This window comes from Lissotriton vulgaris, chromosome 2_1 (genome assembly GCF_964263255.1).
Source record: "Lissotriton vulgaris chromosome 2_1, aLisVul1.2, whole genome shotgun sequence".
NCBI classification, from domain to species: Eukaryota; Metazoa; Chordata; class Amphibia; order Caudata; family Salamandridae; genus Lissotriton; species Lissotriton vulgaris.
Window position 1 is genome coordinate 829,137,697 of NC_141687.1, and position 21,905 is coordinate 829,159,601.

General features: G+C 43.3%; 1 protein-coding gene across 2 annotated transcripts in view; it reads right to left on the bottom strand.

The window, feature by feature from the left end:
• MCM3AP (minichromosome maintenance complex component 3 associated protein) overlaps positions 1-21,905 on the bottom strand; it is a 622,263-nt gene that overhangs the window by 308,690 nt on the left and 291,668 nt on the right. For both annotated transcript variants that reach the window (XM_086956240.1, XM_086956239.1), the window contains exon 15: positions 3,862-4,035. In XM_086956240.1, the coding sequence (XP_086812366.1) occupies positions 3,862-4,035 (174 nt within the window). The remainder of the gene's footprint in view (positions 1-3,861; positions 4,036-21,905) is intronic.

The following is a 21,905-nucleotide window of genomic DNA, read 5'->3' on the forward strand; positions in this document are numbered from 1 at the left end:
AGGATCTGAGGCGAGTGATTTAAAACATTTGCAATCACACAGGTAAAAATGATACTGTGCATGTACGTGTGCACGCGTGCTCGGAGGGTCTCGTGGTTACAGTGCCCAGGACCCATGTAAAATCACTCTTTACACCAAAACCAACCCAGCCACCAAAGAACTTAACAAATCCACGGAGACCGGCACAGTCCCGCCTCTAAGTGTTGAGCACTCTGTGAACCATCAGGGGCGTGGAGGCACCGTAGGTGAGTCTGAAGGGTGCAGTGGCAGTGAAGTGGCCGGCACAGTCCCGCCTCTAAGTAGAGCTAACTCTATCCAACGGTGGTGCGGGTGGGACAAAAAACATCTGTGCTGTTCATGAGCCCAGGGCCCACCTCTGAGCTCCACCTCACTGCAGCCCCTTCTCCTGGGGCTTTACGTAAAGCGCTATTAGCTAAACACAGGCAGCTCAAGATGCTTCTAGTCGCTAAAACTGGATGCTGTGTTCTGCTTTAATTGCGTAATTTAAATCAATGCACAGATGGGATGCTTTGGGTGTGCAGCAGCATCCTGAACACCCACTGACAAAGCCAATAGGGCGGGCTGACTGCAGTGAGGTGTAAGTGAAGATGCTGGGTTGTATCATGTTTAGTATCGGGGGAGGGTGTGTGTGTGTGTGTGTGTGTTTTCTACAACACTCTTGCTTGAACACCAGCGAAATGCAAGTTCATTACCTGAGATTTTTGAAAGAATGACAAATAATAACTTGCAATAATAATAATAACTCGCCATCACGATCTTTCAGAGCTTGCAGAAAATAATTCAGACCGGCAGTAATTAGCATTGTGATGGCTGTCAGTTTACGTTTTATTACACTGGGATTAGCACCGCCTGGGGTAGAGCGCTCAGCAAAGCGGTCCAAAAACATCAGTTCACGAATCACGTAGAATGCCCATTACAAAAGAACACGGGGCACAAAATATATAAATTGCCACCAGCGGTCCGAGAAAGTTTAAGATGAACTTTAAAGAATGGTTAAGGATTTACTAAATTATTGGCTAAAAAAAAAAAAACTATAAAAAAAACATGCCCCTTAAACCACGGGATTACCCAAAAACGTCACCATACGTCATCATAGTTAATGCCATGCCTGTGACATGGTCGCCTGTTCATCCACCTTTTGGCACCTACATCCCTCCACCCACCAATCATTCATCCACCTCCCCCTATTCATCAGTCTTCTCACTCTCGACTAATCTTGAGTACTCTCTACTACTCAATACTACTCACTCTCTACTAATCACTCTCTACAACTCACACTGAAAAAACAGTGTGACCTTACCCCAATCCTTTACTCTTTGCCCAAAGGCACTAGTGAAAAAACATTCAAAATGCAATAGGTCTCATCTTTATTACACTTAAAGCAATCCTGTTGGTAATCAGGTGGCTTTTTAGCTTTACCTTTATTAGTGTTTGTAAAACTTTCATGTACATAACATTCATATATATATGCATATCTATATGCATATGTATGTGTATAAATATGTGTATAAATATATATATATATATATATATATATATATACACACACACACACATACATATATAAATAGATATACACATATATAAACAACTGCATATCTCTGTAAATACCAATATTAATGCATATATACATACATATGCATGGTATGTACATAAACATTTAAAAAAAAAATCAAAACTAAAAGCAACCTATTTACAAACAGAATTTCTTAAGCTTAACTAAAGCCTAGACCGTTGCATTGCAAATGCTAGTTCTTCTTTGGTCAATAAATATAATCTTAACAATATGGATTTCTATTATTTTTTAAAATTAAAGGTTGCCCCCTCTAAAGTGACCCTCTGTACAGAGTTGGTTTCTACTTCACTTCTATTCATGTGGTCTCGTTCAGGTCATACTGCCTCGAAAATATATACATTTATATCTGTGCCAATTCCCGCACAGGTTACTATTACACAAGCTAAATGGTCATATCATTTTGATAGTGATATTTTCAAACATATCTCACAAGAGTCATGGCAGCTAATTGGGAAGGTTTCACTAAGGAATAAGATTGCTCCTTCTCTTATGCAATCTAAATTCTTTACTATGAATCTTCTGCATTGGACCACTGCTCACATATACAAGTTGAAGCTGAGGGAAAATGATCTTTGCTGGAATTGCAATTTGGTCTCAGGCACTCACCAACATATGTTTTTGAATGTTCGTTACTACAATCCTTTTGTGATTTAGTTCAAAAACATTTATCACTAATCTTTGATATTCCATTGGAGCTCTCGTTACCTATGATCTTAATGGGACAGTGGGCTGCTTGTACTCCTTTTCCCTTAGATGATACTGATATGCAGCTGTTAGATCTCCTTATATCAATTGCGGACAAAATGTATCTGAGTGGAAATCCTCTAATCTCCTGTCTTATCATACTTGGTGGGCTTGGGTATCATTTCTTCGTTGGGCCCATACTTCTGTTGAAGAGAAGCATTGTACTCCTTCCATCTCTAATACTATTTGGAGGTCACTGGATAAATATATGAAACTTTGTTCTCAGGGGTTGATAGCCCAACATCCTTTTGTCTCTACTTCTTGATTTATTTTCCCCACTGTAGCAGGTGTCCCCTTCTAGCTATCTATCCATTCATTTATCTATCTATCGTCCCCTCTCTCTTCCTTTCTTTCCTTGTTACTTCTTCTTTCAATCTTTTCTTTTTCTCTTCATCCTTTCATTCTGATATTGTTTGGTTTCTGTGCAATATAACACATTTTTTGCTATCAATCTAGTGTGAGATATTCCTTGGATATTATATATTAATTCGGTTCTTTTCGAGTTCTCATTATTTTCTGACACGAATTCTATCTTGTTGTGTTTATCTTAGAGTTTTTACTTATTTATTGACCATTTTGCTCTGTTGTATTGCATTCTATTATAATTGTATGAACTCTTACTTTTTAGAATAAGAAAGATATTGAACATAAATGGTTAAATCAAATAAAACCATTGATTCTAATTGGAAATGATTAAATATAAACATCATAAAATACTGCAGCTAAAAGGCTTTTCATGTTTTAAAAATAATTTCACAATTTCAATCTGTTCTTCGATTCAACATGTTACAAAAGCTATATTGTACACGGAAAATGTTCAGGACGCTGGACAGCGCATCATGCATGCTCTCTGTCCAAGTACTGTTCTTACAGTCACGTTGTCCTTCTGCCTTGCAACATGGATTGACCACTGTGCTGAGCTCTGATGTGTTGTGTTCATTTCCTGTGGTACTTTGCTAAGTGCTTTCTTGTCCATTGAGATCAGGGCCCCATTAACACCCTTTCAAACAGTCAATTTCTTGGAAGCAATGGCAAGTTTGTAGATAGACCTAAAAGATTATGTGTGTATGTGTCAAACATCGACATCTGGGAAAACAAAATTGAAAGGAATAGGGGATGGTAAAACGCGGTAGGAGTAATATAACATGAAAAATATCATGAGAAGAGTTAAAACGAGGTTTCAAAAAGGAGAATTACAACCAGGATCGGGAGAAAATAGCATAGAAGACAAAAAAAGATAAGGGAGTTAGGGGAAGAGCAGAAGGATAATTAAGAGGGAGCAGATTCATTTGGGTTTTCCAGGCAAAGGCTAGTCAGAAAGAGACTATGGTTCAGAATGAGACAACCAGACCCACAGCCAGGGCCCTCTGATTAAATCAAATAAATCTTTGCAAAACCGACTAATGGCTCACACTTAAAATAGAGCACAAGCTAATACAATGTCATGGGAAAGTCCCTCTCTCTGGAGAGATACATCAACTATACAAAGTTGTGTTATCTGAAAGGTTACTCAAACATACCTGGCTTCCTCTGCCTTGCGTTTCTCCTCCTCAGCCCTGCGCTTCTCCTCCTCAGCCCTGCGCCTTTCTGCTTCTACATGTCTTTTCTCCACCATTATTACCTCTTTAGCAACACCATGCAGGAATTCATTTGTCACAGTTGTAAGGAGCTCATTTACTTCTGTGTTGGAGACACTGACAAGAGAAGAAATATAGTTAGAAAAGAAGAGTCACATCCAAAGCATAATGAATACTATGAATATTTTATTAGTGGTGCTATTATCAACTGCTTTAAGCTGTGAGCGGTAAAATTATGATACACAAAAATGGATCCACAAAGCTAAAATCAAAGAGAAGTAAAAAATAAAATGACCCCACTAATAAGGTACCAATCCACGTTTTGTAGAAAAGTGGCTGATGGCACCAAAGTGGTTTACAAAGCAAACTGTCTATTCCAAGGAGCCACAAAGCATTAAAGATATAGATAAGTACCCACCTTAGGGTGTACCAAACTGCATATATATTAAAATGGACACACTGAGCGACGCTAAATCATAGTAGAGAAATACCACACTCCAGGAGCATTAAAGTACTAAAACACCCTTATAAATAAACTCATTTTATATTAATCAAGATACTTGTGATAAAGTTTGTGATTTAGTATAGATTTAAGGCTACCAGTTTTATGGTATTTATTTGTTTTGATATTTCAGGTTTTTTTTCTATAATTACTTTTTTTGATCATTTTATCTGTGGTTATATTATTTTGGGGAAAAAGCACTTGCTGAAAACAGCATGTTTTCTAATTTATCCAACTGACAAATATGCACTCCTACTAGAATGCCTGACATTAGTCAATTATCGGAATATCCATAAATGATAAATCAATACACTCAATTGATAAAGGGTACATTTTAGTGTATCTTTTGTGATCATTTATAGCAATTTAGGTCTCATTAGAAAACTTTCTATGTTTTTTTTTTAACTCCCTTAAATGCCAATACACACAGCTATTTGCATGGCAGGCAGAACTGATTCTTTAGAATTATTCAAAAAACAACCTAATATCCATTTTTATCTATATTTTGAAATAAATACAGAGACGAAAATAGATGGTTTTCTGTCAGATTGGAAAACTGGGTGTCCTATTTAAAATCCTTTTGTATCTCAGCAGATTGAAAAATCATTAGACCACAGGTCTAACTTGTAGAAAGATCTTATCAAGGGAGGAAGAGTCGGGTTCAACAAACATAAGAGATTCTATGTCAGGACTGGAGGCTAAAATTATGCTTCTCTTCTTTTACTGCAACAAAATAGCTGCCAATTAGAACATTAATAGCAATTAAACAAAAAATCACGAGTCACAAAATATACATCATTAACATCTCATCCCCATTCCAGAAATCATTGTCCCCCAATGTCCACAAAATTGAGAGACACCATCTTGCTGCCTCTTTTCTTTGCTGCTCGGCAGTCAAGTTAAGTGTCTCTCAGCTTTATGCCGCATGAATGGCTTTTGTAAACCATTGTGAAAAGTATTCATAATGTTTATTTAAGTTTTACTCAATTTCCTTATTTGATTCTTAGTGGTAATTTGCAGTGACTCTGTATATGAGTCTTGTTACTCCGATGCTCACGTTCCGCTCCCTCCCATCACCCCTCCTCCTGCAGACTGCAGTGGACGCATCCTTTTGGTCCGTGACTCCCAGTGCGGCCAACACCTCTTGCCGACTTCCCTATGTAGGAGCATGGACTGCACACGTGTAGCATCACACGCAGTCCTCTTTCTATGACCATAGCCAGTTCTCCCTCACCACTTCACAGAAGTTGGACACAGCTGTTTTAGTCGACTCCTGTCTGTAAGAATAGGAGGCCCTGGCTCCCATCCGCATTTATGGACGTACTTTTTCCCTAGTGAGAACTGCATGATATTCTTGATAACTGGCTGAGCAAGAGGAGCTCTATCCCATATTTTCGGTGTATTACTCATGGGCTGCTTCCCCTATATATTTGTGGTAATTACTGCTGTTAACAGACTGCAAGCCTTACTATTCTGGAGAATATGAACCTTATGAGAAGGAGGGTGAATATTACTTTGATGATGGCCTGGTAGAGGCTTTTGGCATGTCTGTTCAACAATCTGTTAATAAAGCATTGGGAACCCTTTACCGAACACCTAGAATGCTTTCCCAAAAAGAAATCGGCTTCGTCTCCTTCCACATTCACAAAAGAGAGTTTCTCTGCCCCGCAAGAGAGTTCCACAAAACCGCAGAACTGGCCTCATGCTGAGGTGCTGGCAACAGTCTCTCTTAAGATTGGTTGGGAGACCAAAGACAGAGTGTCCGTGACCACAGTCAACCTCAAACTCAAAAACCTATCTCGGTAGATTCGGACACAGATTCTGGCTCTTCTAATTCCTCTTGTTATGTCCCTCCTGAGCCCGCTTAGAAAACGCTAAATAAATTCTGCGATCTCCTGAAGGTGAATCCCAGCTCTTGGTCCTCTAATCCTCTACTGCTGAATGAATTTATCAAGTAGTGAGGGTGAAGAAGCTGTAGAAGGTACATCATAAACAGTACAAAGGAATACTTTTTAATGCGAAGTCTAGAGAATCAGGATGAGGAATGAGATTTCCAGTTCCTGCACCAATGTGGGAGAAAAACATAGAAGGGGAGCGAGAGGACAGTGAACCAACACATGAAAGAAGGTGGATGTAATCACTGTCATGGAGCAGAACCAAACAATAACTAGAAAGCAGATCCTGCTTTGTCAGAAACAGGCATAGCAGAGCGTCCTACAGAGGGTCCTTCAATCCAGTACAACCCTTCAACTTCTCTGGTGAGCATTATTCCTTAATCCCAGGTGACGCTGAGGGACAGAATTTGACTTTTAATTACAACTGGCTAAAATTAACAAACAAACCATGATTTCTGGAGACGGTCATGGAGGTTCTACTCAGAGCTTCTTGGCCCTCCTTTCCTAAGGGTCCCTCCACGACCTCTCCTTTCCCCCCCCAAACAAGATCTCCTTTGTTCACCTCAGGGGTTTTGGCAGTACTATTTTCCTTGTCAAAAAGAAAGGGGCAGGTCACAGAGTAGTACTTTGTCTAAGAGACTTCAGTCATTGGGTGATCTATAGACAAATAAAAATGGAAGAAATCCATTAACTGAGGAATCTGTTGATGGAAAACGATTGGATAGACCGCATGGCCCAGAGGGGTGTTCACCTTATAGTCCCTATCTTTCCACCTCACAGGCAATTCCTTCAATTTCAATGGCGAGACCAATGGTACGAGCATCTGGCCATCCCCTTCAGACTTACTTCTGCACCCTGGTGCTTCACCACGCTGCTGCATCCTGTATTGGAATCCTCTAGGTCATGCATCCATGTGCATACTCTGTATGTCTTTGAATATCTCGGTTTGTTCCATGTTCTGAAGATCAGCTAAGCTTCAGTTACACTGCTGATCTTCAGAAGGTGGAGGCTCCAATAAACTACTCTTCATCTTCAAGAAGGCTTTATTTGGATTCATTTGAAACTACTACATATTGGCGATGCTTTGAGATATTTTTACCTCTTCAAGTCCCTGGAGCATCCACACAGGCTGTTTCTATGATTTTCTAGTAATATTACTTTTGGAGAAATTTCGTATCCCAGTTGTTTCCTGTGCCTATCTACTATTGGCATTCTGCTTATTGTGGCATTGTTACGCCCTTGACTTCACTTTATTTGAACTGTACTTGCAGTGTACTCCTCGCAGTTTGGATTTGGAACAAGTTTTATTTTCCTACTGCACGAAGATATTATTTGTTTGTTACACGTGTGTGCCTTACGTCGAGCAACGTTCATTATCCTGTCTGGAACTAGAGATAATCTTTGGAGAGATATGCGTCTCCACTTGTTTCGGCCTTTTTGAGACGAAAATATTGCTACATTTTTGGGCATGTTTGCGCGTGCAGTCAGCCACGCTGTTTCAGGAGGAAAACATAAAAAACACAGATTGTGTGTGTGCAGCCAGCCGAGTCGGAGGAAATTATTGTGCAGATTGTGTGTGCGCAACCAGTCGCTTTATTTCACTCGTTGGGGTGTTTGTTTTTAACTTGCCACGTTGTTTGTTCTTGAATAAATTCAATGAACTTACCGCTTTGGACCTTGGATTCCTGGTGTGCTCGACCTTCGCTGCCTTGTTTTGTTCTACCGCAAAAACCACAGTTGATGGACAAAATGCAGAACAATTTCATACATTCACCCCAGTACAGAGATCTGGGCCTAAATCCATCATTTTTTTGCACTCCACACCACCCCAGTTCAGACATGACCATATGCAAATCAGTCTGACCCTGTGCCTCATGGGAACAGTCCAGCCCGAACTGCCAAGCCATGCCTTCCCTGGACCGGAAACAAGCTTCCGAGGACCGGTTTCTGGCATTCCAGCCGTCTTCAGCCCGGCTTACTTAAATCCAGTGGTGTGGAGTGCATGGGACTCACGTCTGAGCATACCCATCCCATTCGGGGTGACAAATGCAAAAACCACAGTTGATGGACATAATGCAGAACAATGTCATACATTCACCCTAGTACAGAGATCTGGGCCTAAATCCATCGTTTTTTTTCACTCCACACCACCCCAGTTCAGACATGGCCATATGCAAATCAGTCTGACCCTGTGCCTCATGGGAACAGTCCAGCTCGAACTGCCAAGCCATGCCTTCCCTGGACCGGAAACAAGCTTCAGAGGACCGGTTTCTGGCATTCCAGCCGTCTTCAGCCCAGCTTGCTTGAATCCAGTGGTGTGGAGTGCATGGGACTCACGTCTGAGCATACCCATCCCACTCGGGGTGACAAATGCAAAAACCACAGTTGATGGACAGAATGCAGAACAATGTCATGCATTCACCCCAGTACAGAGATCTGAGCCTAAATCCATCGGTTTTTTTGTACTCCACACCACCCCAGTTCAGACATGGCCATATGCAAATCAGTCTGACCCTGTGCCTCATGGGAACAGTCCAGCCCGAACTGCCAAGCCATGCCTTCCCTGGACCGGAAACAAGCTTCCGAGGACCGGTTTCTGGCATTCCAGCCGTCTTCAGCCCGGCTTGCTTGAATCCAGTGGTGTGGAGTGCATGGGACTCACGTCTGAGCATACCCATCCCACTCGGGGTGACAAATGCAAAAACCACAGTTGATGGACTTTGCATTTGTTTTGTTCTACCAGCATTCTATCAGCAGAGTGTAGAACTTTCAACGAAGCGTCACGCCAGATCCATGCGTGTTTCGGTGACGCGCACACCTCATGACTTCACAATCATCGTCATCACGTTTATGAACAGCGTCCTCACGTTCATGGCGGCCATTTTGTTGAAGTTATTTTGTTACCTTGGTAACTAGGTATACGATCTTCTGTTTTCCATGCAGACAACTTGGATTAAGATTTTTTCGATGGCCGTTTTAATACTCTTGGTAGATTTTACTAATTCTATTTTACATTTATTATAATATTTGTATTATTGTTGTGTTAGTTTATTATTTTTATTTACCATGAGTACTGTTTGTGGCACTCCTCCACCTCCTTTTTATTCAGGTCCAAATCAACCTAGCATGAAATGGGAAAAATGGCACAGGCAATTTGATAATTATTTACTAGCTATTAATGGTGAGAGTTTTAGTACTAAAAGGAAAAAAGCTATTCTTTTAAATACTTTAGGGGGTCATGCTGAAGATGTTTTTGTGCACTTACCACCATCTCCTATTCCAGCTGGAATGGAAAGTGGTGATTATAATTGCTTTTCTGAAGCAATAGATAGACTTAAAAAGACATTTACTGCGCAACCTCATATTGTTTTAAAGAGGTACAATTTTTATACCAGACATCTATTGCTTAATGACCCTGTGGATACTTATGTAGAATGTCTTCGAGTTTTAGCAGCTGAATGTGATTTTGGATATTTGGATTTATTTGGAACTATTTCTACATGATTCTCATGGCACAATCCCAAGATCATCTTCTAAAATACCTTTTTTATACGGTTCATCTCCTACAAGATCTAGGCTTTGTCATCACCAATCGAAGTCCAATGTGATTCTGACACAAAAGAAAAAGTTCCTGGGGTTCCAGGCCGACTCACTCAAGGCACACCTACAACTTCCCTCTCAAACTGAGGAGCATCAAGAAGGTTTTTGAGATCTACACTTAACAGACAATTGATATCTTTACAGACAATAGCAAAGATGGTCAGGCTCCTGGCATCCTCCTTTCAGGCTATTTTCCCAGGCCCCACCACTACTAGGCTGTTCAAAGTCTGAAGATAAGGCATCTCTGAAACTGCCTCTCATATAACCATTTGATCCTCCTTTTCAAGGAGGTCAAAGAAGATCTGAACTGGTGGTTACTTCACTGTACATGGAGCCATATCTCCAGTGGAGTTCAATGGGCTACACACAGACTAGACCCTCATATAAATTGCTTGGAGCTGCTGCCTGGCTTCTTCGCTATACACACTCTACCCCCAAAAAACAATTGTTGCATCATGTTGAGGATGGAAAACGACATTGTGGTCAGATACATCAACAAACTGGGGGGCACCAAGTCCAGGTTGTTAGTGGAGATAGCCAAAGACTTTTGGTACTTCTGCTTAAAACATCGGATCTCTGTGATTGCATTCCAGTACAGAAGAACATTGTATTCTTGACAGATGCGAGCAACTGGAAGTTGCACTCCCAAGTACTTCAGCTAATTCAGACCCTTATCGGCCCTTGTGTGATCGATCGCTTTGCATCCATACTGAACCGTCAGCTTACAGAATTCTTCAGTTGGAGGTCAGATCCCTTAGCGAAGGCAACAGGTGCGTTCCTGCAGGACTGGTCTAGGGGACTACATTACACCCCCCCTCTTCACCATGATAGCGAGAGTGGCGGTGCAGGTGAGGAGACAATGGAGCCACAATAGTCTTGGTGACCAAGATATGGAAGGCTCAACCATGGTTACCAGTTCTTCTAAAGAGGTCAGTGGACTTCCCTGATGCTTTTTCAATGTTTCCGGAAATCCTGCAAGACCCCTTGGGATTCCTTCATCCTCTGATTTTGCAGAACTATCTATCTCTCCTGGCATGGACGATTTCCGGTAAAGTTCTTTTGTGCCACGAATTTCATGACAGACTATCACATACATCTAGCGAGCCTTGGCCCCCTCCACACATAAACGCTATAAGGCCGCATGAAAAAGATGGTTGGGTTGGAGTGTGGAACTGGATTTGGATTCCATGGAGGCACATTTGAAGAATGTTCTGAACTTTCTCACCGCCCTCGAGAAGGATTGTTAAAGGTCAGTTAACAAATTTTGACTCCGCAATATCATCTGGACATTTAAAGACAGATGGTAGATCGGTTGGATTTCATCCTCTCGTATGTAAGCTACTTAAAGGTATCAGAGTTTCTAATTCTCTGAAACCTTGTACTGAGAATATATGGGATATCAATACAGTATTGGCCAGATAATGCGCTTTTGTCTAGAAAACTACTCTCTGCTAAGCTATGTTGCCATGTCCGGTTTCTTGTCCGAGAGTTTCAGACATAAGAGTTCTGGATTTAGCAGGTATAGTATTCTCTCCAGAAGGGGTTTCTTTTGCTATTTCTAAACACACAAATACATTTTCTAAGTCTACCGATTACCCTGCTTGGTTAGATGTGTTATGGCCCAAGCAGGTATTCATGTTAGGAGGGTTGGTGAACACTCTGCCTGTGGGGCCATGGCCACAAAGGCTCTTTCTTCTGGTTCCAGGCTGATGATATTCTGAGAGCTACAGATTGGTCCTCAGATTCTAGATTTAAATTGTGTTACTATAAACCTGTTACTCATATGTCTTCTGTGGTGGTTTATCAGCTTTGAACTAGCATATTCTGATGCTTCGGTCCTACAAAGAATAACAAATATTCTACCTTTTGCGACAAGAAGGAATATGTTACTGTAGATTCACATGCTTTGCATACTCCCATCATCTAGTGTTGGGTCCGGATGTGTGCAAGTTGTTTTTCTTCAAAGGAGTTTTTCGAGCCACGAGGTACAAGGACTCCTCCTCTTGGTGATAATGCAGGAGTGCATTGACTCCATTGTTAAATTGTTTTCCCACAGGCAGGTGAGAATTGAGTGTAAAATAAGTGGCAAATAAAGAGATGTCATGAATATAAAGAGAGAAAAGAAACTGCAATAGCCACAGGTAACCGGGGAGGAGGGTGGCGCATGTGACTACAGCACAAGATGCCACGAACAGATGCTTACAGTGTAAGTAACATTCCATTCGGTGTGGCTGTAGATACACATGCTTTGCATAGACTGTAAAGCAGTCCTCCACAGAGCGGTGACTAAACTGTGGATCTTGCTGTTGTTTAAAAAAGTGTACATAGCACTGTCTGATCTACACTAGCTTGTTGGCGTACTAGAACATCCACACAATAAGGTTTAGTAAAAGTGCGTGGTGTAGATCATGTAGCTGCTTTACAAGCATCAGCTATTGGAATGTTTCAAAGGAAAGCCATAGATACTCCTTTCTTCCAAGTAGAATGTGCTCTAGGAGGTGTAGGTAGAGTTCTTTTGGCTTTATTGTAACATGTTTAAATGCATTTAACTATCCATTAGCAACACCTGATTTGGATATAGGCTTTCCTTTATGAGGTGGTGAGAAAGAAACAAACAGCTATTTAGTGTTTCTAAAAGTTTTAGTCCGATCAATGTAGTACATGAGGGCTCTTTTGACAGCTAGAAAAAATGTAGCTCAATTGATTCAGGTGGAAATACCACCCTGTCTTTGTGAAACTGGAAGAACGGATCTTCCAATGCCAGGATCTCACAAACACGTCTGAGTGAGGCAATAGAAATTAACAATGTCAAAGATGTTTGGCGAAGTGTTTTCCCTACTACGCCTGGTTATACATATTACTCTGCCCCTCATAGGCTCTGCTCACGTATTGACATGGTCTGGGCATCAGATGGAGTAGTGAATACTAGTACCATCGAACTTTGCCCTAGAATTAATTCCGATCACAATCCTATATTATTAACTTTTGATATTGAAAAGAACTATATAACACCTCGTACATTCTCTTTTCCCAGGCATTTACTTACTAACACCTTATTTATTTCACAACTTAAGCTGCACATCATAGACTTTATTAAGATTAATCTCAACTCCACAACATGCTTAATGGTATGGGACTCTTGTAAAGCGAGTATTCGGGGCTTCACCCAGCAATTTCTTTTTCATCAAAATTCAGAGCGTTTTAAAAAGGATAGAGCCCTGGTCAATGACATACTTTCTGCTGAACTGTTATTAGCGGAGGCTCTCCGTCGACATGCCACGAATATAACTGAACTGGAATTACAATTAGGACGGTTGAAGTCTGCCCTAAAAACTATTTTCTGGGATAAGAGCAGCCTTAAACTACATAAATTCCAAGTAACACAATATGAGAGTGGTGACAAAGTTGGAAAGTTATTAGCTTATAGAATAGCTGACGAACGAGCTAATACTTTGATCAAGAACTTAAGGGGTCCTAATAATAATATAATTGACCAACCAAACCGAATTTTAGAACATTTTGCTGCATTTTATAAAAAACTATATACTCCAGAAAATCAACCGACAGGGGCGGCTATCCAGAATTATCTGGATGATCTCCTAGAGAAACCTGACTCTCTTGAGCTAGAACAACTATCTAATTCTATCAGTGCATGTGAAATTAGAAAGGCTATCTCTTCCTTGCCAGCTGGGAAAGCATCCGGGGAAGATTCGATCCCATTAGAAATCTATAAGGTGTGCATTGAGGAACTTGTACCTCTCCTCTCCCAAGTTATTAATTACATTGGGGAAAACAAGAAAGCCCTGAAATCTTGGAATAAGGTAAAATTGTTTTTTTTTTTTAAAAAAAGGGAAAACCACCTGGCGAGTGCGGTTCGTACCGCCCTATATCGCTAATTCATGCGGATGCCAAAATATTTGCTAAAGTGTTAGCCACCCGTTTAGCACCTATAATACCGAAAATAGTCATCCCAAACCAACATGGGTTTGTAATCGGCAGGGACACCATCGCACATATCAATATGGCTGTGACAGCCTTCGTTATAGCTGAAAAGGAATCCACCCCACTCAATATGATTATGCTTGATGCAGAAAAGGCTTTTGACCGAGTGGGGTGGGATTACTTGTGGCTAGTTATGATTGGCCTTGGTTTCAGGGGTACATTTTTTAATTGGATACAGTCATTATATGACAATCCCATGGCTAAAATTAGCTATGCTGGTTTATTATCAGCTTTGTTTACTATCGCCCGGGGAACCCGTCAGGGGTGCCCCATGTCACCTCTTTTATTTGCTTTATCAATAGAACCATTCCTTCATGCCTTACGAGTACAATCACTTTTCACTCCTTTTAAGTTTGGCCCTCACTCATTGAAGCTCACAGCTTATGCTGATGACGTTGCCATATATTCAATTGATATTGGAAAGGCGATGCAGGGCATCACACTAGAAGCTAGTAGATTCGGGAACGTCTCTGGTTATAAATTAAATTTAAATAAAACCCAAATAATTGCTAATCACAAACCAGGTGGACAAATTATTGGACTATGCCCAGCGGCTACTTATTTAGGGGTCAAGCTATCTGCAAACATTAAGGATTTAATTAAATTAAATTACGATGACCTAGTTAAAAATACTATAATTTTGTTAAAAAGATGGCATAAACTCCCTTTAAATATTATTGCTAGAATTAATCTGATCCGTATGATAATTTTACCTAAATTTCTGTACTTTTTCCGCTCTATTCCTTTGGCATTATGTAATTCTTTTTCCAAAAAATTAGATGGGGTGTTCAGTAGCTTTATTTGGGGATGCCTTAAAGCTCGCAGATCAATGACACTTCTAAAAGGGGCTTCTGACATGGGAGGGCTAAACTTCCCGGACTTTAAGTTATATTTTTGGGCAGCATTTGTTGGACGCTTATGATATATAATTAACTCCGAAGGTACAGACAAACGACCTTACTTTCTCACATTTATGTTTGATCTGGATGCGAAAATGTTTTTATGGAGGATCAATGACCCCAATTACTACAAAAGGGTGCGCTTCAAGATAGCTAGGAATCTAGTTAAAATCTGGCGCAATATGCAGGCCTTTTGCAACGTGACCTTTTTCCATCCTAAACTGATTTTGTGGGGAAATCCTGGTCTACCTGGAATATTCAGCGATGGATTAACTAACATACGGAGAGCGCATGGAATAAAAAGTCTAGGGGATCTGTATGGAGCACAAGGGTTTTTTAGTTTCGAAACACTTTGAATATTATATAATATCCCTGACTCCATGAGGTTTAAGTACATGCAGATATTTGATTTTTTTTACTCGAAAAATGAAAATACAGAATGTTTCTGACTCTTGCATATGGGATAATTTCTACTCGCAGGAAACCAAGTCACTAATTAGTGGCTGTTATAAATCTTTTAATACTTATAGAAACATGGACTGCAGTATCCTATCAGAGAAGTGGAGCAGGATGTTAGGGATCAACATCATTCCGGCTGTGATTAATTCATCTTTACGCAATATAAACAATCTGGTCTCCTCGTCAAGTTTAAGATTGTTGCAATTTAAAATAACTTGTATGCTCTACCATACTCCAGAAAGAATAACTAAATGGGCTACGAACAGCATATACAGCGAACGAACTAAATGCCCTAAGTGCGCGTTAGCTGCAGCAGATTTGGTGCACATATTTTATACCTGTCCTAAGCTATTGGAATTTCGGACATCCCTCGAGAACATAATGACACTGAAATTAGGGGGCACATTTCCTTTAGACTCTGCACTAGTTATGTTAGATACTAATGTTAGGAACATTCCACAAAGCCCCTAATCACTATCATGATAACCTGCGCTAAACTCACAATCGCTCGCGCCTGGATATCCCCTAATCCCCCACACATAATGGAATGGTGGTCTCTTCTTAATTAAATTTATAGTATGGAATTGGCACTAGCTAGGCTCAGGGGTACCAAGTCCCTAGCTAAATTCAATAAGATTTGGGGGTCTCTCTTACTCTAGGTGAAAAATAATGTGCTATCTAGATAACTATTGATATATGTTGTATGTCTGTTATGATTTATGTATATACTTTGTTTGGTTCCAACAAGAATATGCCAAACGTATTACCGCCAATTTAATGTCAACTCTGTAGATGTTTAGACTATCTTTTTCTTTTGCCTGATTCGTTTTGTTTGTATACTTCTGTTTCCTGTGCTGCTAATAAAAAATATTTAAAAAAAAAAAGAAATTAAAAATGCCACCTCCCAAGAGAGAAGTTGAAGTGGGCAGGTATGCAGGGGTTTAAATTGCGGGCCCATGAGTCATGAAAGCAAAATGTTAAGATTCAAGGAGGATGCAGGAGGAATCTGGGGTGGAGTTACTCTTTTGAGGCTTTCCATGAAGGCTTTAATGACTGGTATTTCGTTTAAGAAATGTTTTGCCTGGGCATGGCCTAGGCGGCCAAGATGGTGGTCAACCCTTAGGGTTGCTCCCGTTGCCTGGTATTTCTCTGACGCCATCCTACCTAACCACGCCAAATCTTCTGAGCAGCGGGGCACTGGGGCTCCTTGCAGTGCCCCGTGGTGCCGATCAGACCGGACCTGATCTTGTGCGAGGCCACCTGACTGACGGGGGACTCGCTGGTCCATTGAGTTTCGGCGGGGTCAGTGCACTGCTTTGGAGCCACCAAGCTTGGTGAGGTTGCCTGCCTCACCATCCTGGTAGCGCAGGCTGCCTACGAACCAGTGAAGTTGGTGTTTGCCCGAAGGGAGTAGTTATGGACCGGATTGCAAACCCTGTCCTGACGGGCCTTCGCGTGGCCTAGTGACAGCCTGGGACACGATTGGCCGATCTGGCCCAGCTGCAGCAGCAGAGTGGAGAAGACCCGGATGCTGGAGGCCTAGTATGTGGGAGAGGGCCCTCACCTGCATTTGCCCTTAGTGAAGGTCCCTGAATACCCCTGATGGCACCCGGCCGCAGAGCTCTCCCAGCGGCCAGGCCCGGGATGGAAGAGGAGATGTGTGCAGACGGTGCCTTGGACCTGAAGTGGAGGCCGCGCTGGGAGCTACATGGGTGGAAGCCCCCGCCCCATCTTGGTCTGATTCTCATTTACTATGTTTCACAGGCAGGTAAAGCAGACGGAAGAAGTCTGAGGCCAGAGGCAGTGGCTTATCTGGCCTGGCCCTCAGGGCGGAGGCCTGACTTCTGCTGTGGATTGGGAATCAGTACTCGCAGGAGCAGATGGACCTTTCTGAAGCCTGCCTTGTCTGGATTCTGTCACATAGGGGCTTAAGTGTCGCTCCCAGACCCTGTGACGGTGACGCCCCACCCCCCACCTTTGTCAGCACATTGGTAACCAGGGCAGATGGCAGTGTAGACAGGCCTCCCGCTCATGAACTGAGTTAGATACCCCCTGGTGGGGCGTCTGGGCGCTGGAGGTGGGCAGAAGCCAGGACGCTGACTCCAGAGTGCGTAGGGGTGGCGTTGTGCCCTTGAGGGCGAGGGGTGGAGGCCATGGCCAGGAAGAGAGTCCCTCCACCCTTTTCCGAGTACTGCGGGGTATATTTGGATCTTACCTGGCCCCCACCATCTATTCTCCGGGGCCTACTGTCCGATGGCCTGGTCGAAGCTTGAAGGTTCAGTGCATGATACTTGCAAAGTTCTGAGTGTGCTGCTTTTGTTGAGGAGGAACTACAACTGTTGTTCAAGCTCAACGTGGGTTTTGGTTTCCTAGGCGGGGAAGCTCTGGGCAGCTAGTAAGCCTTCTCTGAGAGGCCGTCTTAAAGGTTAAGTCCATCTGGCAGAGGCACTTCGTGTGAAACGGCTGACTGACCTGGAAGCTCAGATTCTGTATCTGGAGGCCTCTCTGCGTCATCATGATACTGAACACTTCCATCGTCTCCTAGCCATAGCCCACACATTACTACAACAGGTTACCCTTGAGGAAGCCAAACAGTGTTGGAGGGTGTACGCAGCGGGCGACAAATCGGGTAAATTGTTGTACTGGCTGGAGACTCGTGGTGTCTCCAACCAAGAGGCTCCAGTGATTCAGGACTCCTTGGGATGTCTCCAGGAAGATCTTCCTGATATTGCTTAGACCTTTGTGGATTTTTATCTGGGGTAATACTCGTGATGTCCCCTGCTGCCAGCAGAAGTCACTAATCACAACCTGGATAGCATACCACTGCAGTCTGTATCCAGTGCCCAGGCTCGTGAGTTGGACCAATCCCTCACATTGGAGGAGGTAAACTCCACGGTGTCGCGATTGCAAGCCGGGATGGCAGCTGGCCCGGATGGGTATCCCATTGAATATCACAAGTGCTTCAGTGAAATTATATGCCCAAACCCTCTGAACTTCTATGCAGCTGCTTCGCAGCAGGGGTCCTTTCCACCCATCTAGATTGTGCCACAATCGTGGTCCTGCCCAAAGAGTGTCCCCCCAGGGACCAGTGTTCAACCTGTCGCTCGATTTCGCTGATTAACACGGACATTAAGATCTATGCTAAAGTGTTAGCGACGCGGCTGGGCAGGGAGTTACCAAATCTGATTCATGCGGATCAGTGTGGATTTATGCCGGCTGCAGCCCGTGCCATTGTATTAGGAGGGAGCACGCAGTGCTGTCTCGGGCACAGGACCTCAATGGCACCCTGGCCCACTTGATAGTTGCTTTCACTAAGGCTTTTGATACAGTGACCTGGGATTTTATGGACAAAGGCCTCCAGCGAGCCGGTTTGGGGGAGGGGTTTGGGCAAATGAACTGTCTTCTCTAACATGCCCCGACTGGCAAGGCCTGTGTAGATTGGGTTATGTCTCCTGTGTATCCTATTGAGCGCGGTACGCGACAGAGGTGTCCGCTGTCCCTACTGTGATTTGTCTTGGTGATAGAAACCCTGGTGTGGTTTATATGCTGCGACGCCCAGGTTTGGAGCTGGCGGTGGGGAAGCAGGTTCAAAGACCGCATAGCGCTACATGCGGACATATCCTTTTGTTTTTGAAGGATCCGCAGTGCTCTGGGCCCAGATGTCGAACTCTTCTTTGGCTGTACAGTGAAAGCATCTGGGCTCCGGGTTAACGAAGGCAAGTTCAGCCTAGTGGATGTGAAGAGTGGGCGGTTTTGGTGTCCCAACATTCCTACTCAGCCCAACTCCTTCAAGTATTTAGAGATTCAGTGTTTATTAATGAACAGTGCGATTAATTAATTAATTAAAATCACTACAGTATAAAAAATGCAGTTTGGTTCAAATAAAACACAGTACACAGGTCAGGGACCAATGGTGCAGCTATGTGGTCTCGATACTGACTATGTTCACTGGTACTATACATTATTAAAAGAATTAAAGTTTTTAGAGTCAGCATGAGGCCTCGCATACTAGAGTCTGGAAGGCGTGTAAAAGTTCGACATCCTCAGTTGCACTGAGGACTTCATCGGACCCTTAGTCGGCCCCAGTTGGATACCTCTGACTGGTGGGACCATTTTCTTTTCGGCGACTCCCTGTGCTATCTGTGGATTGCCAACTTTAGGGCGGCGGGTCACAGGGCTCTTCGGGATGGTATCCTTTGGATGGTTTTCGGGTGCCATTTTGACTTGATGGATGAACTTGCCTATCCTGGCTAATAAACATGTTGTGGTTTCAGAGAAACACCAATCCGAGGCCTCTCTGCAAGTTCTGTGGCCCAAGATGCGTAGTGCCGGACGTAGCAATCGTTGTCGGTCACTGGCCAGCTTTGTGCAGCAACATAGCAAGTGTAGCCAGGATTCTCTGTGATAGTTGCAAAGTCGGCAGGCAGTGGATCCGTCCGAGCGTGCCCAACGTGGGTTGAAGTCCGTTATCCTGAGGGCCAAGAGGCGCATAAACAGATTTTTTTGTCTTGCTTCGATTGTTAGTGAGTCTTGTAAATATGGTTGAGGTTTACCGGGAGTGTAGGACTTGTCCAAGGCCAACGATAGCGGGTTGGGCCGGAGCGAGGAAAGGTCTAGCTCAAAGGAAATAGACTGACTTGGCGCTTGACGGCTTTTGCCCAGGCGGAATATGTGATTTCATGTAAGTGCAGACTCCGCCCCTCGATCTTCAGAAGATCAATGGCTAGTTCCACCTTGGCTTGCCATGGGGAGCCCGCTTCCCCAAAGATGGTTTTTAGCGAGTGCTTCAAGGTGTTTTCGGGCGACTTCAGAACTCTGATGTAGTATTTTAGCAACTCCCCCAGTAGTACCAGTTCAGGACGTTTCAGGCCTATTTCCAGTCTCACCCTGTTATTCCGTGCCTGTTTAGGGGCTCGTAGCACCATCTTGTATGCTTTCACCTGTGCCGCTTGGACCACTTTCTCAAAAGCCCCTGGATAGGCTATATGGCCGTACGTGATGGCGGGGATCAATTTAGCCTTGAGCACTGTCAGCATCGGATCTGCAGAGGGACTGGCCAGGCCGTGGCTTAGACGTCTTAGAGATGTAATTATTTTGTCAATTTTTGGTTTAAGCGTCTTCAGATGTTTGAATGCAGTAGCCCTCTCTGATACCCATGTGCCCAGATAGTTGTAGGATGGGGCCGTGGTGATTCGGTGTTCCCCCAGAGACCATGAAGCTTTTGTTTTGTGTGGATGTTTGCCAAAGATTAATATGTAGCTCGTTCTCCTTGTTGTACGTGGCGAGACTGTTTAAGGCTCTTTGGAGGCCTACCCTGGTATGGTCCATAATTACTGTGTCATCTGCGTACTGGAGCGTACCCAGAACCAGCTTCCCCAGTCTGGGCAGTGCTAGGTTGGCATCTTTCAGGGTGTGCCCCATGTCTGCAGTGTACAAGTTGAAAAGCAGGGGGGCCAGAACACACCCCTGCTTAAATCCAGAGTTAGTGGCAATTCTTGTGGTTGCAGATGTGGCGCTTAGTTTCACCTGAACCCAGGTCCCCTCGTAAAGTGCTTTTATGGCCTTTAGAAGATCTCTAGGAATCCCCCAAGACTCTAGTTTTGCCCAGAGCCGGCATCTGTTCACACGGTCGAAGGCCGTTGAATAGTCAATAAAGCAACATAACAGGGGCAGCTTATTCCGCATGCTGGCCTTCTTAGCGAGGTACGAAAGTGCTATGATGTTGTCCAGCGTAGAACAGTTAGCCCTGAAGCCAGTCTGTGAGGGCGGGAGTATGCCATTCTTATCCACCCAAGTTTCCAGGTCCTTAAGTAGAAGGCGGGCATAGACCTTAGCTTCAATGTCAAGGAGGGCTATCAGTCAGTAATTAGCCTGGTTAGAGTGGTCACCTTTTTTGTGAATAGGAAAGAGGATTGAGCCTTTCCAGGAAAATGGCAGGGTTGCAGTTGCGAACGCGTGGTTGAATAGAGGAGTAAGTTTGGAAGCGAAGAATGCAGGATCTTTCTTAAAAACCTGTGCGAGGATCCCGTTAGGTCCAGGGGCACCATCGGTTCTGATGGCTTTGATGTGCTTTGCAATCTCCGCCTCCGAGAATTTTCCAGGTCGGGTCGAACTTGATTCTTCGTTGGATGCACTTTCATAGCTGATGGTAGCTGCCGCCGCCTTGGACCACCCGGTGAAGCAGTGAGACATCCGCTTTGGCTCACAGGTGTACAGCCCCTTTGCATACTGTTCCCACACTTTTCCTCCAACACTGTTAACCTTGTGTACACCTCCTGATGACAAGCTGTTGATGTAGCGCCAGAGCTTGCTATTATCTTTACCTTTAATTATGGAAAACACTGTCAGCCAATTCTGCTCGGTGCGTTTTCTTTTCAGATCCCAAATGTTCTTTTTGTACTTAGCTCGCAAAACGGCAATGGGGGGGCCCCCCTGACGAGTAGATACCTTTCTTTTTTGCTCTCACTGCCTTGTTAAGTGCCTGCTTAGCCAGCTTAAGACTGTGGGTTTTTTCGGTGGGCTGGGATGTCATTTTTTTGACCGCTTCTTGATTGGTGAGTGTTGCCCAGGTACTTCCATAAGTCATTGGTCGGTGTTTCCCATAGGTGTATTATACATTCACTATCTTGT